Source organism: Diabrotica virgifera, chromosome 1 (genome assembly GCF_917563875.1).
Source record: "Diabrotica virgifera virgifera chromosome 1, PGI_DIABVI_V3a".
NCBI lineage: Eukaryota > Metazoa > Arthropoda > Insecta > Coleoptera > Chrysomelidae > Diabrotica > Diabrotica virgifera.
The window spans coordinates 265,559,263-265,577,957 of NC_065443.1; the positions used below are offsets into that span (position 1 = coordinate 265,559,263).

Sequence of the window (18,695 nt, forward strand, 5' to 3'; positions counted from 1 at the left end):
TTCAATATTTTATAAAAATAAACATGATAAAATGGCAAGTGGTAGAGTGACTGGCTATTTCTTGAGATGTATCTTCAGTTAAAACTCATTAAACATGTCCAACATTCAAGACTAATTAATAAAATAATTTAAAGACATTAACCTTTAAGTTAAATTTGTTCATATAAGATTATAAGGTATACTGAATTCGCTCAGCCGAGATTTATTTTGACACATTCGGAATAGGAAACATATAACACAAAAATTCCTAACTCACACTATTAACTGCTCAAATCAACTTAATCTTTCATTAAAAAAAGAAGAATTATTGGAAATAGTGTGAGTGTATGCTAATTTTATAAAATTTTGTGGAATTAATTTCTTCAACATATTTTGTACAATAAATAGTTTTCTCATTTGTTATCAATACATTATAATGGTGTAAATAAATAATTATTGAAAAGACGAAGTTTTCAATCTAATGGCATATAAAACAACATAATGTTACTCTAAATCCCACCAGATTAGAGAATAAATATTGCTAAGGATAATTTATATAAAAAATGGTCTAAACAATACAAACATTTTATTTTGACAAAAGGCACAAGATATTCATTGCTAGAACCCGATATTCGAAAAAATTACTGGTTTAAAAATTACGATTATCCGAGAAGTTCCATAACAACCATATCTCGGATGAAATTTGGACATGCTTGCTATCCGGCACATTTATACAAAATAAAAACAATTGATTACAATCGTTGTGATATTTGCAATGAAACAGCGGACTTGGATCATATATTTTTTAATTGTAAGAAGTACACACATCAGGCGGACATTCTTACAAAAAATTTAAGAAGTTTAAACGTTTATGGTCCCTATAATGTTATGTATCTTTTGCCACTAAGTGATAAACGTATTTTTGATTTTATTTTGTTTTTCCTATATGACTGTAAAATTAAGTTATAGAATGACTAGATTAGGCTTGTAACCTTAAATGTCTTTCCTTTTGATTGCCTACATGCCTGCCTTACCGTGTGGGGTGGGTATATAGGTAATCAATAATTATTAAGAAAAAAGAAAAACCCTTGAATGAGAAAAGTGTGACCCTTGACCTTATCCCAAAATTTTTATTAAGATTAATTTAGCAAAAATTCACTTTAAATAAAATGTTTATTATATATATTCTTAACAAAAAGGTCGGTCAGACTTAAATAACCTTCACTTAAATAACCTTAATTAGATTACTAATTAGATATTTTAGATAAGATATATTATGTTTATGTATGTACTATTTACTTTGTTTCTGGCCGCATGGTCTAATCCTAAAGCCAATAAAAAAAATCCCACCAGACTGAAAACAATGGGAACTTTCTCTGGTTACACCTCCGAGGCTTCTACAATTTGCAAGCCATAACGGATGCTGAAACTAAGGAAGAAGAGGGAATTTTACAATTTATAATTCACGTTCCATCTGCTCAGCGCGGTAAAGTTCCAACGAGAATGGTTCCCTTCGTACTCCAATCAGAGTAAACATGTAAATCAAAAATGAATAACCATTTTCAATTTCGTTGCAGAACGAAAATACAGCCGTATCATATACTAGTCCAATCAGAGAGTGCAGCAAGCACCTCTACCGGTTTCGAAACTTATTAGTCTCCCATCAGGAGGCACATATTATGCTGCTCTCTCTGATCCAACCAAAACAAACCCCGGCGTGCAGTCACGGATTGCAACGAACGAAATGGCATAGATGCCTTATCGGCAACTGCTAGCAAAAGACTAAGTTTTCAATCTAATGGCATATAAAACAAAATAATGTTACTCTACATCCCACCAGACTGAAAACAATGGGAACTTTCTCTGGATACACCTCCGAGGCTTCTACAATTTGCAAGCCATAACGGATGCTGAGACTAAGGAAGATGAGGGAATTTTACAAATTATAATTCACGTCCCATCTGCTCAGGGCGGTAAAGCTCCAACGAGAATGGTTCCCTTCGTACTCCAATCAGAATAAACATGTAAATCAAAAATGAATAACCATTTTCAATTTCGTTGCAAAGCGAAAATACAGCCGCATCATATTCTAGTCCAATCAGAGAGTGCAGCAAGCACCTCTAGCGGTTTCGAAATTTATTAGTCTCTCATCAGGAGGCACATATGCTGCTCTCTCTGATCCAACCAAAACAAACCCCGGCGTGCAGTGACGGATTGCCGCTAGGGCATCTATGCCATTTCGTTCGTTGCAATCCGTGACTGCACGCCGGGGTTTGTTTTGGTTGGATCAGAGAGAGCAGCATATGTGCCTCCTGATGAGAGACTAATAAGTTTCGAAACCGGTAGAGGTGCTTGCTGCACTCTCTGATTGGACTAGAATATGATGCGGCTGTATTTTCGTTTTGCAACGAAATTGAAAATGGTTATTCATTTTTGAAATAATTATTGATTGGCGTAAGGTTTATGGTATTTATGTCTGTTTACACTATTAATAATATTGGCTAGGAGCAGGTATGTTTGGTTGTGTAGTAATTTCCAGTCACGTCTAGCAAACTTCTCAAAAAAGAAATTACTATCATCACTAGACAGATCAGCGAATCGACTTTACCTATGCATGTAAGTGGCGGATCCAGATTTTTTTGAGGGGGGGGGTCATGGATTTTGAGGGTGATTTAATTACTATTCTCTGATGCAAAGTCACTTAGTCTTACCACCCCTGGAATAAGTGGGTTTTCAATTATTTTTTGGATGGCCCTAATTTTTTTTGTTTTTCTTTATTTTAGGATTAGGTATATTGAATTGATATTTATTTTCGTTTGGGGGGGGGGGGGCTCTGGATCTGCCACTGATGTATCGACAAATAACTTTCAAGAATCCGTAGAATAAAAGAATCTCACGTATTTTTACTGCAAGATCATAATCATTTTATTGTGATTAGTCCGGTCAAAGGCATTCCCAAAGTAGAAAAAACACGTGAAACTGGTTGTTCTACATCAGAGGTTCTGAATCTTTTTGAGTCAGGTACCACCAAATACTTTTTATTATTTTTGGTACCACCTAACTAAAATACCTGTCTAGCTAGGTGATCTAATTAACTATAATTGTGCCAATGGTGGTGCTGATTTTGGCTGTTTTGAGTTTTGCGTACCACCTCAAATAATGAAATGTACCACCAGTGGTACATGTACCAGAGATTGAGAACCGCTGTTCTACATCTTTGAACCATGACCTGCCGACTGACTAATGCGTCATCTTTCTCCAAGGTTGTTAGGTAATGCAAATTGTTTCGCTTAGTTGCTCGTCTATTTTATTGTTAATTCTCCAGTTCAATATTCCTAAAAAAGTATTTCCAATACATGGTTCATTAGAATCTAAGTCTGGTCTAGACTATCTGATAGTCGTTGCATTTTTTAAAGATTTTTGGATTCATCGGATTTCAATAGAAGTTCAGTCACGATTCTGTCCCGTATGTTTTTAAGAGTACTGCAAGATGAGATCAAGGAGAATAAAACTGTGGAGTTTCCTAGGGATATCTGCGTGAAAATTAAATTTTCTGTTGTAAAGAAAATCGCATGTGTTGCGACGATTTTCTCCCTTATGCTATTTTACGAATCGAACAGGAGTTTTGACTCTATTTTTAAAAATTTTGGCCTAAGCCTTACCTTAATTATGTGCTAATTATGCCGTAATTAGTGCCGTAATTATGACCTAAACATGTAATGTTTTTGTAAACTATAATAGGGATGTTCACTAATTTTTAAATATAGTTAAATTCAATAGATTACAAGGTATATAAAAACGTAACAATCATAAAACTGTTTAAAAATGTATATTTTTTAAGATAAATGAGTTCATAATGTTGATTTTCTTGGAGGCTAGAAAAACGGTACCCTGCAGCGAGGCTACGGTCTGTGACGTCAGCAGTCGTAACGTCTCTGATCGACGACTAGTTTTGTATACTTATTTACGAAGTGTATTTGAATGTGCGCAGTTTTTTACGTATTTAATTATTAAAAATAAAGCCAAATAAGTGGTGTTTTGTTCCTGGGTGTGTAAATACATCAAAAAACAGTTCTGACAAGATTTTTATTACCGTTCCAGCCAATTTAAAACAGAAAAAGAAATGGTTTGTTGCAGCTAGAACTTAAAATAACTAACTTAAAGAACTAACTTAATAAAATAAACATTATAGAAGTTTTCCAGAGACTTTCGGCCCTTGGTAATAATGTAATTGTTCTTTCTGCATTTACATTTTTCAAAAATACTTATTATTAGTTTTCTCAGGATTCGAAAAAAAATGAATGAATTTAAATAGCATTGGACCAAGATTTTGCACCTACTAAAGAGTAAATGAAAAAGTTTCGGGACCTCAAATTTGTATTCCTTAAACTGGGATATTCCTAAAAACGGGATTCTAATAATACATAGGTACAGTAAAAGTAAACCTTGAAATAACTACATGTGGATGTAGGTATGACTTTATATTATATTAAAATCATTAATAATTTAGTGAAAAGATTGGTTGAAATGAAAATGTATAATACCCAAGTTCAAAAATATTTTTTACCTTGGAACAGTTGTCAACTCGAAATACGAAACAACCGAAATAAGATCTAGAGTTGAAAAGGACATAGCAACATTTAACATGCATGAGAAATATTTTCACCCATTGCGACATAATATCTCTCCCACTAAAAATGCGGCTGCTAAAATGTTATTATTTCCGGTCTTGCTATATGGCGCAGAGGCCTGGACAATAATGGAAATATTAATGAAAAAGCTAGAGGCATTCGAGATGTGGGTGTACCCACGTATCCTCAAAATATCCTGGGCGACCCACACCAACGTACAGGTATTGCGTCGAATGGGAAAACAAAAAGAAATCTCTTTTACAATTAAGAAACGAAATCTTAAATATTTCGGTCATATCATGAGGCATGATAAATATCGTATACTCCAACTGATAACGCAAGGTAAAATAGAGAGCAAACGCGGACCCGGAAGAAAAGACACTCATGACTTAAAAACTTACGCCAATTATTTGGACAAAAATCGATCGAGTTATTCAGAAACGCCTCAAATGAAATTAAAATTGCCATGATGATAGCCAACGTCCACAACGGACAAGGCACATGAAGAAGAATAAAAATATTTTTAATACACCTAACCAAGGTAAAGTAATAACCAGCCAATGTATGTATACAATATGCATGCGTACAATGCATGCATACAACTTCCTCTATTTTTTTTGTGGAGTATTAAGCATTTATTTTTTTAGCTTAAAGAAGACATGGAAAATTATATGGAATATACACTCAGTAAAGCTGTGGTAGATTTTTTTTTACAAGATGCCAATAAATCATACACCATTGTTACATCTACACTACAGTCGGTAGTTTATACGAATCGGCTTTCTGAAAACCTTCTTCCATTTTATTTGTTTATTTTTGTAAAACCCAAAATATGTCCTTACAAACAGTCTATCCACTTTAAACTAAACAAATTCACTATAAAACTCCACTTTAACCCTGATAAAACAAGAAGAGAACAAAATAAAATGACCTGAAACGTCAAACAGGTAAACAGTAACACTATGAGAATGGCGCGCGCTTGGGGTATGCAACTAGTGACGTCAGGCCAATAGAGAAGCGTTCTTGAAATTTAAAATAATGCTATATTTCTAATAAAGATTTTTTATAGAAAGGCTTTTTCAATTTTGTTGAAATTTTGGACAATTATTCCTAGGGTGTTTCTTAATCGTTTTACATGTTTGAAATGACTTTTTAATTTTTTGTGAACATCCCTATTGTACCCCTAACTATTAGATCTGAATACAGGGGAGTTCGTTAAGGGTGGCCCGAAAAAAAATCTATCATTAAAAAAACTCGAAATCGTCAGATTAAGATAAGGTAAGTTAAGTACATGCGAAAGAGTGTATATTTCAAAAATCTGACGATTTGAGCGGTGCGTAAGGAAATGGGTGAGTCACAAAGTTTCACAAGAAAAAAGCGAATATTTCGCGGAATGAATGACAGATCGAAAAACTAAAAAATACATGCTCAATATTTTTCAAAAATCTATCGAATGATATCGAACACGACTTCCCACGGAGAGAGGTGGGGGGTAAATTTAAAATTTTAAATACGAATCTCGCGATATTTCACGAAATGAACATCAGATCGAAAAACTGAAAATTACATTTATCTATTCAATATTTTTGAAAAATCTGTCGAATGGCACCAAACACGAACCCCCACGGAGGTGGGGCGGGGGTTACTTTAAAATCTTAAATAGCAGCTCCCATTTTTTTATTGCAGATTTGGACTCCTTACGTAAAAATAAGTAACTTTTATTCGAGACATTTTTTCGAATTATGGATAGATGGCGCTATAATCGGAAAAAATGATTCTTGGAAATGGAAAATTAAATTAAAAAATGGAAAGTCCCCCACTTTATGGAAAACTTAACTTTTTTTGGTTTTAGGACCCACTCTTCACAACCCAATAGGTCCCCATAACGCTCGAGTGACTGCACATTTAGCATACTTTCCTTCCCCTACCAAAATAAACTTAAACGCAAAATTGTAGATTGCCTAATTTTAATTTAATCTCTCTAATGATCGATTACAAACCCTTTTTGATAAAATCGGCATCTCCTCGCTAAAAACTCTCATAAGGACTGCATTGCCTATGTTCCTTCTATTGTAAAGTCAAGGTGGGACGGACTATAGGATATCAACAGAATCGTAATTTAGTCCAGACAAATTAATATATTTTTTTACCAACAATAATGAGATGTTTTAACCAAATACTGTTTTCAAGATGATAATTGCATGATGAATTATTGCAATGATAATGTGCAAAATACACTGGAGTGCAAAATTAACCGGACACCTTAAAAATGGGTCATTTTTGATGTCTCGAATTTTCTAAACCTGTTGTCCGATATAAGTGATTTTTTAATATGTTATAGCCTTATTCTTTATCAATATCGCTGTAATAATATTGTGGCTAAACAGGTAAATTTTCATTGCATACCGGGTGTACTAATGAAACTGTGTTTTTTTCTTAAACTTTCGCACCACCCTGTGGAATATTCTAGCATTTATGGAGTACTCAAATTAAAACCCTTATGTTTTCTCAACATTCTGTTTTTTGATTCATTCGCTTAAGTAGGACCATAAAAAAGTTAGGAAATTTAACAACTAGCCATGTTCTTTATCAATAGAGGGTGTTTCTAAATAAGTGCGACAAACTTTAAGGGGTAATTCTACATGAAAAAATAATGACAGTTTGCTTTCTAAACCTATGTCCGCAAATGCTTCATTTCTGAGATAGAGGGTGTTGAAATTTTTCTTACAAACTGACGATTTATTTATTGCTTAAAAACCAGTTGAGATATGCAAATGAAATTTGGTGGGTGTTAAGACGTAGTTATTGTACATTTTTGGACATACAAGTAAGAATTTAATATTCACCATTGGCGCGCATACGGGTAATATAAGCCCTCATATTACTCGTATGCGCGCCAATGGTAAATATTAAATTCTTAATTGTACGTCAAAAAATGTGCAATAACTACTTCTTAAAACCCACCAAATTTCATTTGCATACCTCAACCGGTTTTAAAGCAATAAATAAGTCGTCAGTTTGTAAGAAAACTTTCAACACCCCCTATCTCGGAAACGAAGCATTTGCAGACATATCGTTGATAAAGCAAACTGTCATTATTTTTTCATTCAGAATTACCCCTTAAAGTTTGCCAGTTATTATTTAAAAACACGCTGTATTGATGAAAAACATGGCTAGTTGTTAAAGTACCTAACTTTTTTATTATTTAACATAAGCGAATGAATCAAAAAACAAAATGTTGAGAAAACATGAGGCTATAGTTGGATTTTAATTTCAGTATTTTATAAATGCTAGAATATTCCACAAGGTGATGCGAATTTTGAGAAAAAACACAGTTTGATTGATACACCCGGTATACAATGAAAATTTAACTGTTTAGCAACAGTGCTATTACAGTGATATTGCTAAAGAACAAGGCTATAATATATTAAAACAACCACTTAAATCGGACAACAGGTTTAGGAAATTCGAGACATCAAAAATGACCCATTTTTAAGGTGTCCGGTTAATTTTGCACCACAGTGTAATTTTGAATTCGGTTCCGCAAATGAACTTGCTTTTGTCCTTAAAATAAAAGAAAACGTTGAATTTCTCTTGATAATATTTATTGTCTATTATTTTAACTGTACTAATATTGTAAGTATTTACTGTAAGCTCCAAAATGACTCATTTACAATGATTAATGGGATGTTAAAATACCTCATCTAAATAAGTCGACTTCTCGAATTACTTAAACATTTATGCAGAACATTGATACCGCCATTTAGTTGACCATTCTGACCGATTTCCGTTTCGACTATAAAGCAGCTGGCCTCTACAACTATCCCATTAATAACTTCTTTTCTGTAGTTTCTTATTATGTAGTTTAAGTATTCTGACATTCAACAATATTTTTATTTCAATTTGATATTATCTTATAATGCTATAACTTTTCCTTTTGTTCTAGTATTAGCAATTTGCCATGAAGTTTCAAGTTTTGGCCCTTCGCATCAACCAGAAGCCTACTTCAATGGATCTTCCTATTTAAGACTTCAGACGATTATATCGTTAAAGAAACAGACTGGATTAAGTTTTAGAACATGTTATGGTAAGTGTTACAAATATAGATAATGATATCGTATAGTTTTTAGTATGTAATTTGGTATGAAACTACACTACTCCAAGAAATTAACGCACCACCTTAAAAATAGGTCATTTTTGATGTCTCGAATTTCCTAAACCTGTTGTCCGATTTAAATGATTTTTTTAAGAGGCTACAGTAGCGCGTCATCGAAACGGAAAACGCGTTCCAAGATTGCGGCTTTAATTTTGAATATTTTGTCGAGATATTTGGCACACATATTCGTAATATAGTATAGTATGTGGAAATTATTCTATAACTAAATACAATATTAAAAAACGAGCCTGTACCGCCATTTAGAAGAACAAAAAAATTTCTTCCAATAAACTTTTTTATCCCATGCCTAGATTTTGTGTCATACTGGAACTATTAAAATATTTTATTTCTAACAAGAAATCGAACATATTATAACTAAATAACTGATAAGTCAACATAGAGAAATAGTCACTGTCATTTTGACAAACCTGCTTCAGATTTCTAAGTGTAAATAGCACTATTCTCTTATCTGTTCTAGGCCTGGCTCTAAATAGTCCAACAACTTAGTTCTGTTGTACAAAAATATAATAAATTAATTATAAAATAAACACTACTTCCCTATGGCTCAGCATTAACGAATTCTTAAAATAATACACTACTGCACTGAGCAGATATTGATCCAGATAACAGAATAGGCCTAGATCCCGCGTTAATAGCTTAACAGTGTCTAGTCGGACAAACTTTGATGTATTGGAACAGGGGAAGTTTTAATTGTGGAACAGGTTAAAAATTTTGAACGTCAGACTACGAAAACGTCCCATGTATTTTGTTGGACAGAACTACAATTGATTTGTTACCCTTTCATTAAACTCTCATGCAAAAAATCAGACTGCTATTTATCACCTGTCATAGTTCCTGTCATTTGACATGTTCTACGTGTCGGGCTTATTAAAATGCCCAGTTGGTGATAAATACCCGTATGAACGCCAATGGTGAATATAAAATTTTAATTGTATGTCAAAAAATGCACAATAACTACTTACCTCTTAAAACCCACCAAATTTGATTTGCATATCTCAACCGGTTTTAGAGCAATAAATAAATCGTTAGCTTGTAACAAAAATTTCAACACCCTGTGTCTCGGAAACGAAGCATTTGCGGACATAAGTTTATAAAGCAAACTGTCATTTCTTTTTCATGTAGAATTAGTGAATTACCCTTTAAAGTTTGTCGCACACCCTGTATTGATGAAAAACATTTCTAGTTGTTAAAGTACCTAACTTTTTTATTATTAACATAGCGATTGAATAAAAAAACAGAATGTTAAGAAAATCTGAGGCTATAGTTGGGTTTTAATTTCAGTATTTTTTAAATGCTAGAATATTCCACAGTGTGTAGTGAACTTTGAGAAAAAACACAGTTTGATTGGTACCCTCGGCAAACAATGACAATTTACCTGTCTAGCAACAATTTTATTACAGCGATATTGTTAAAGAATAAGGCTATAACATAATAAAAAAATCGATTAAATCGGACGACAGGTTTAGGAAATTCGAGACATCAAAAATGGCCCATTTTTAAGGTGGAGGCAGAGGTGGAGCCCTAATTTCTTGGAGTAGTGTAGGTACCTAAATACAAGTAGAATTTAGTTAAAATTCATGTGTATGCCTCATTTCTTAATGTCTCCATCACGACATCTTGATTATACAGATACAGTTTTAAGTATGTAACGCTTCAATTACTTCGGAAGTAGCTTGCACGATTTATATAAATTTTAGTTTGTAGGTTTTCTAGTACGGCCGATCTTACGGTAGTATTTACACGGTTGTCACATTTTCCGTTTTTCTGAAAATATAATGAATTTTGATATTTCCAATAGACCACTCTGTATAATACGAGTATTCCCTATAGTAGGGGAGGAAAGTATGCTAAATGTGCAGTCACTCGAGCGTTATGGGGATCTATTGGGTTGCGAAGATTAGGTCCTAAAACCCAAAAAAGTTAAGTTTTCCATAAAGTTGGGGACTTTCCATTTTTTAATTTAATTTCCCATTTCCAAGAATTATTTTTTCCGATTATAGTGCCATCTATCCATAATTCGAAAAACTGTCTCGAATAAAAGTTACTTATTTTTACGTAAGGAATCCAAATCTGCAATAAAAAATGGGAGCTCCTATTTAAGATTTTAAAGTACTCCCTGGTGGTACCACGGAGGTACTACCTCCGTTGGAGGTCGTGTTTGGTGTCATTCGATAGATTTTTCAAAAATATTGAATACGTGTATTTGTCAGTTTTTCGATCTGATGTTAATTTGAGTCTACTGTAATATCTTAGATAGCTGTGATTGAATAAACTCGTTTAAAATTTGAATAATCTTTAATAATTTATATTCTAAAAGAAATCCTATGACAAGCTCTACTATCAGTACATTAGTAAAAAAAATTAACACAACTGGAGCAGAAACTGGTGCAGTTTCTCTGCAACAACTGAATACACATCTTTAGATATTTGTGTTTGTCATGTTAAATGAAGGTTCACATTTAAGTGATAAACAAATAGAATAGGGAACTATAGAAGCCAAAAGTGAAGGCGGTGACAGGAGATGATTAAAATGCTGTCCTTTGCTTCAATACAAGCCATGCGATCTTTAAAACTTACAAAACAATACATTTTGCAACATTCCCGACTCCTCAATTATTCTTATCTATTATCTATACGGCAATCGTATCTATAATTCCTGAATATTGCCAGGTTCTGTTTTATACACGGTGTTTTTTAAGTGATCATAATGAAATAGTCTAAAGGAGTCATATGGGGTGATTGTGGGAACTATTAGATAAAACCCCGCCTTCCAAGCTGAGAAACACAGTACTTACATCTCTCCTAACCTCACGCTCACAGTGAGGTGTGAGGTGGAGCTCCATCATGTCGCATTCAAATACAGTAAAACCTCGATATAACGGACTAATTGGAGGGACGGGGGGTGTCCGTTGAAGCCGAAAGTCCGTTATATAAAAATAGGTTTAAAATAAATAAAAAAACTTCTTTTTTGAAAATATGTACACTGTATTTAAATATAAATAAAAAACACAAACAAAATTCTATTTAATTATCTTCAGAAATTAGTCGTGAAGTGACGTTGTTTGATATCGACAAGCTTGCTTTCGGTAATCCCGATTTGAAAAAGGAATCAAGTTTTGTTTGCACTTTTGAAGTTTGCTGTTTTTTTATAATCAACTCTCTAAAATTACGAAATTGCGTATAATACAGTTGAACTTCGTTGTCCGAATAATCAATAAATGTTATTAGATCGTTAAGATGCGATCTTACCTCTGAGAACTTCATTTTTTGCAGTGTTGTTTTGCCTTCTTTGCTATCTTCACTTCCATCCTCATGTTTTAGGTTCATAACTTCATCTGCTATTTCACTTTCAGTAGTGATATTATACCCAGGGACACCTTCATCTACTTCTAGCCATTGTAAAATAAAACATCTCAGCTACCTACTTTTTCTCCGGCATTATTAGATATGTATTGTCTTACAGAAATCAGGAATTTCCAACCCTTCTAATCTTATGTCTGTATCTTGGCCAACAGACAATTTTTTTTTACTAGATATTCGTTTGGTTTCCAAAATTATTCCCTGATCCATGGATTGAATATGCGATGTTGTATTTTTGGCAAAAACATACAACTAAAGTTTCTAGGTAGGTGTAGCATTTGGGGTCCACGGGGGACCCCGTTGGTATTCAATGTATCTTGGTATGTGACAGGTCAAGCATGTATCATATCAACAGGACGTTTTGAATTTTTTTACATTTGACCGGATTTTTCGTCCGTTATATCCGAAGTCCGTTATATAGAGGTCCGTTATATCGAGGTTTTACGGTACTGTTGTTGTGTTTCTTCGTTAGATATGTAGTTATTGTCTGAAAGTATCAAATAATCTATTTGGGCTATTTAAGTTTCCTTCAATTATTTTGTCGCCGATTATTCCAGCGCATACAGTAAGTTTTTATAGATACTGGGTGGGATATTCACGCATCCAACAAGGGTTGTTACGTGACCATTATCTACAATTACGTTTGTTTAAGTTTTCGGTAATTACATAAGTGTGCTTATCGCAAATCATAACATTCAAAAAATTGGATCGTAACGTTTTCTAATAATTATGTCTGAACTGTATCTTCTATGAGATTATCCAAAAGTCATTCTTTTTACTCTTGGTTAATCGCGTGATTTATAACATCTCTCTAGGTTTCTCTAGTTACTCCTGTAAATGACTTCTTGATAAGTTCATGTTTTATTATTTTTAGATTTTTATTTGTGCCCATATTAATTCCACCTTCTTTGACGTTATGGTCATATGGTAACAAACCAAACAATTTGAGGTTTGTTCCAACACACAATTTTTTTTTCTTCTTCTCCTTTTTTAAAGACATGACTCTGTCTGGTCAGGGTTGCCAGATGATTTTTTTTTAATTCCCTAGAATTTTTGTCAAAATTTCCCTAGATTTCCCTAACAACTTGACAACAATTTTTACCCTAGAATTCCCTATATATTTTCAATATACGCATGCGCATTACAAAACTGGGCATTGAATAAGGTCGACTTTTTCCATCGGAACAGCTAATGCGCAGGCGTACTGCCTCTGTGTAATTTCAGGATGTCCTCCGCGAGTAGACCCAGAATTTTTTTGTATATGTTACGAGCAAAGCCCGAAATTGGAATTGGACAATCCTAGCCCTAGCATTGTACGGAAAATATTGTACACTTCTAGTATTGTACTCCCAAACTGTAAAATGTCCGAAATGGTCAAAATTAAAAATTATCGAAACACTGATCGATTCGAATCGATTATTGTTGACAAGCGACACACCAAATCAAAAATCGAACATTTATGGTTATCTAATAATCTAGTAATATTTTTATGGTTAATGGTAGAGCCCAATCCCAGAGAAATCTCTTCGTGGATTTTATATATTATGGATAATAGATATTTTAATCCTACAATCCAGAAATCAGAAACCCTGATAACATAACCTTATTGATGTTTGTTTGCCCTTGATAACAAATGGGGAATAATCGATAATCGTAAAAATCGATATCTGTCATATTCTCTTCACTTCTAAACTTTGACGCATCGCTGGGATTCCCCGAATTCGCGAATAAAACGATTTTCATATAGATAATATATGTGCAATTTTATAAAGCTTATAAAATCAAACAGATTTTTTAAAATCGTCTTACAAATATTAAGAATTCCCTAGATTTTTCATAGAATTGAATAAAATTCCCTTTTTCCCTAAACTGGCTCAAAATTCCCTAGGTTTAGGGAAAATTCCCTAGGTCTGGTAACCCTGTGTCTGGTCCTTCAATGTGCCTCTAGTAAGTTGTCGTTCCATCGTTTTCGTGGTCGTCCCACTGATCGTCTTCCTATTGGGGAACCGTCTCTCGCCGTCCTGCTTATCTTATTTGTTGTCATTCGACTTATGTGATCATTCCATTCTATTCTTCTGTTTCTTACCCAGCTATTAATGTTGTCCACCTTGCATCTCCGTCGTATATCTGTATTTCTAGCTCTGTCCCATAGAGTCTTGCCATCGATTTTTCGGAGGGTTTTCATTTCGGCTGTTTCGAGTAATCTTTTTGTCCTCTCTGTGTCGGGTCGTGTTTCTGCCGCGTATGTCATTATTGGTCTGATAACTGTTTTGTAAATTCTGCCTGTCATTTCTTTTCCGATATTTTCATTTCTCCATATTGTGTCATTCAGGCAACCTGCGGCTCTGTTTGCTCTATTCACTTGATCTTCCACTTCTGTTTCGAGCATTCCGTAGCTAGATAGTGTGATGCCTAGATATTTAAACTCCATCACTTGCTCTATTATTTGACCCTCCAGCTCCAGTTTACATCTTTTATTAGATTTGCTGTTCGGTATGCCGATTGTCGTCGCTAAATTTGGTTTCGGCCGCGCAGCACGTCACGTGGGAACTAGTGTTGCCAGGTCCTATTTGTTTTTACTCGGTACATAAGCAAAAACAAATCGGGATTTAGGGTTGTAGATCGGGACAACCCTAACTCGGGTTTTAGGTTCTACTTACTGTCTACTTCAAAGATGAACTTGTACCGTTGGTTGCTTTTACTTGGGGGGTGACAGTTACAGTTACCCTTTCTCGGGGGTGAAAAAAAGGGCGTTTAAGGTAAGTCCCAAAATGGATCAACTGACTAACTCTAAAAAACTTTTGTTCTATATAATTTTTAAACTAAGTCAATACTTTTCGAATAATTTTATCGAAAAAATATTCGTAGCAAAAATGTAGCTTTTAAAAAAGCAAAAAAATTGTATGTTCAGAAAGTCTATAAAACCAGTAAAAGCAAAGTTGTAGCTCATCAAAAATACGTTCTTATTCGTCAAATTCCAAATCGAATTTTTCAACTTGAAATAACCAAAAAATTAAGCAATTTTCGGGCAAAACATATTAAACGTTTTTAAAGTGTTTAAAAAAAATCTTTAATTTTGTTTTATATAAAAGTCTCTAACATTAAAACTAAGCGAGTTACGCTCAAAATAAAGTTGGCTCCTTTTTTTAGTAGAAAAAAAATGGTGAAAATCTCCCCCTATTTAGCACCGTAAATAAAATTAATCGTTACCGCTTGACCATTTACTTTATATGTTTATAATTTATACGATCTGTAAGGTTTGCCTCTTGGGAGTGCTTAGTTTTGAAAAAAATTGGTTTTATAGTAAAAAAAGAAATTCTAAAATATTTGAAATGCCCTTTTTTCAAAAATTACTTAAAAAGTATTAGGGATACTAAAAATCTCAAGGAGTAAAAAGTAGGTAGGTTTTCAAAAATTGGTTCAAATATGGCTGTTCATATTTTGCATACACTCGTGATTAGTGACTCGTTCAGGCCCTTTTAATCATGTCAAAAATACATAGGAAAAGTAAATTATTTGTAAAGCGGTAACGATTAATTTCATTTGGGGTGCTAAGTAGAGGGAGATTTTCACAATTTTTTTACCAAAAAAAGAGTCAACTTGATTTTGAGCATAACTCACTTAGTTTTGATGCTAGAAACTTTTTTAAAACAATAAAATAAAAAGCTTGTTTAAAAAAGTTTTAATTGGTTTTTCCCGAAAAGTGCTTCATTTCTTGGTTATTTCACGTTGAAATATTTGATTTGGAATTTGACGAATGGGAACGTATTTTTCATTAGCTACAAATTTGCTTTTGCTGGGTCTATAGACTTTACGAATACACAGCTCTCTTTGTTTTTTCTAAGCTACATTTTTGCTAAAAAATAGTTTTTTCGATAAAATACTTACTTTTTGAGTTATTTGTGAAAATCGACTGAAAACGTGATTTTTTTGTCGAAAAATAAACATTTTCAATCGTAATCGTAACTCGAAAAGTATTAACGTTAAAATTCTATAGAACTAAAATTGCTTAGAATTTAGTCAATTTATGCATCTCCGGATTTATTTTAAACGCGCGGTTTTTCACCCCTAGCTAGGAGTGACTTTCACCCCCCGAGTAAAAGCAACCAACGGCACAAGCCGTCCAAATTTTCATACAATTCGGAGTTGATCCTGAAAATTACACGGTATCGCCATATTTCCCGTTCATTTACTGGACTACAAGGTGTTTCTATAATCTGTATTTAATCCTACATAATAATAATCAGACGAAATTACAAGAAAAAATCGTAGATTAAGTAAATTATTTATATTTTATTAAAATTATATTTTTCATTCGATTTTACCGCTTTTAGGAGTGCCTTGTTTTTATAACATAGTTATAAAATTCACTGCAAGTCCTCCTGAAATTGGTTTTCGTGGGTGAAAATCGGGACATTTAGTGTCCCGATCAGGTACAAATCGGTACGCGTCCCCAGACCCCTGAAAATCGGGACGTCCCGCGCAAATCGGGACACCTGGTAACGCTAGTGGGAACGTAACAGATATTTGCTTATTGTTTGGATGCATTATTTCGTATGTGGTGGCGTTGAAAGTGAATAGATTGAGGCGGTTTTAAAATATTAAGCTGTTAACGATTGAAGCAATTCTATATTCTTTTAATTACAAATTGTTATTTATTAGCATAACTGTGTATTTTTAAAACTATTATAATATAACTATTAGTTTTATAGTAATTTATTAAAACCGAGACTATAATGCCATTCGAGGTGATATTATGCATGTGCAGAACACGAACATATATTAGAATGACGGATATTAACAGAAAAAAGTTTTAAAAACTGCCAGAGGTCACTTGACAAAAAGATATCTAAATTTTCTAATTTTAAAAAATGATTTTATTTATAGATACTAATTCTAATATTATTAATAAAACTTTTCCCGCAAATTTGTTTTTTTAATAATATACATAATATGTATTACAGTACAGATAGTATTAATATACATAATTGATTTAAAGTTAAACCAGGTTAGGAATCTAAAAATTTAAAGTGCGAACATTTTATACATTCATATACAGAGTGGGCCAAAGAAAACAGTCCACCTCAATATTTGGCAGTATTTATTAGATTTTAAGGAAATGAAGAAACAGGTCGATTTTTAATCTAAGGGGCATACATTTTTACGGTACATACATCTGTCATTTGTCAACCCCCTCCCTTCCATTTCCCCCACCCCTTATTTTTAAATAGGGAATACGGGTCGTGTGCTACCTCATTTGAAATGTTATTAAATTCTTTATTCAGTAATAATAACATTGACTTAATTATTTATACAGGCTGTCCAAGAAAAATTATTTTGAATTAAATTAATTGACACAAAAAGAAGAATGTATGCAATTTATTTAAATCAAAATACATTCTACTACTGACAGAAAACAGAGAAAAATGTTTATTTGATAAATAAATATTGTTTTTCGCTTAAATTCAATATTCAACCTACCAAGAGGCAGATGGGTGTATATACACCGTTCTTAGGCGTCAACGCCCTTCGGTAGGGATCTATGGGGGAGTATCACCGAGCCGCAAGCCCTTATCCCTTGCCGTACTGCTCCCTCATAGGTCGATCAGATGCCCGCATATTCCAGTCTAAGCGCCAGATTCATATTTAGAATTTTATACTGACGCGTTAGCCTTTTTGTTTTTCCGATGGCCTGGCTTGGGCTTGAACTCTCGTACCTCACGGCGAAGTGAAGTGCGGGCCAGCCGCTAGTCGCACTGAGCTATCCGATCGACTGGCAGATGGGTGGCAGCTTGAATATTGAAATTAAGCGAAGAGCAATGTTTATTTATCAAAAAACATTTTTTTTTGTTTTGTGACAGCAGTAGAATGTATTTTGAATTAAATAAATTACATACATTCTTCTTCTTGTGTCAATTAATTTAATTAATATATTTTTTCTTGAACACCCTGTATAAATAATTATGTTTATGTTTATATTACTAAATAGAGAATCGAGTAACCTTTTAAATGAGCTAGCACACGACCCCTATTCCCTATTTAAAAATAAGGGGTGAGGGGACTGGAAGGGAGGGGGTTGACAATTGACAAATGTATGTACAGTAAAAATGTGTCTCACTTAGATCAAAAATCGACCTGTTTCGTCATTTCCTTAAAATCTAATAAATACTGCCAAATATCGAGGTGGACTGTTTTCTTTGGCCCACTCTGTACATGTATGTATATTACAGTCTAATAAAATGTTCGCACTTGAAATTTTTAGATTCCTAACCTGGTTTAACTTAAAATCAACATTTTTCTATTTTGTAAATAAAATTTGAAAGTCATCAAGTAATTGGTTCTATTCATCTAAAACTTCAAATTTCTTAATTGATTTGTTTTTATTTTTAGTCAAATATTTTTCAACAATCTAGAATAACAGTAAAGGTAGACTTCCGCACCAAGCGACCGAGACAGGAGACCGCGACAGGCGACAGATAGGTCGCGAATAGAAGATAGTTGGTCGCTGGTCTCGGTCGCGGGCTGCAGAACTACCCTGATATAATTGC

The 18,695-nt window shown here is 33.6% G+C and overlaps 1 protein-coding gene across 1 annotated transcript in view; it reads left to right on the forward strand.

The window, feature by feature from the left end:
* Positions 1–18,695, forward strand: part of LOC114344625 (protein crumbs) — a 220,675-nt gene that overhangs the window by 81,195 nt on the left and 120,785 nt on the right. The window contains exon 2 of the mRNA XM_050650029.1: positions 8,557–8,697. Within this exon, the coding sequence (XP_050505986.1) occupies positions 8,557–8,697 (141 nt within the window). The remainder of the gene's footprint in view (positions 1–8,556; positions 8,698–18,695) is intronic.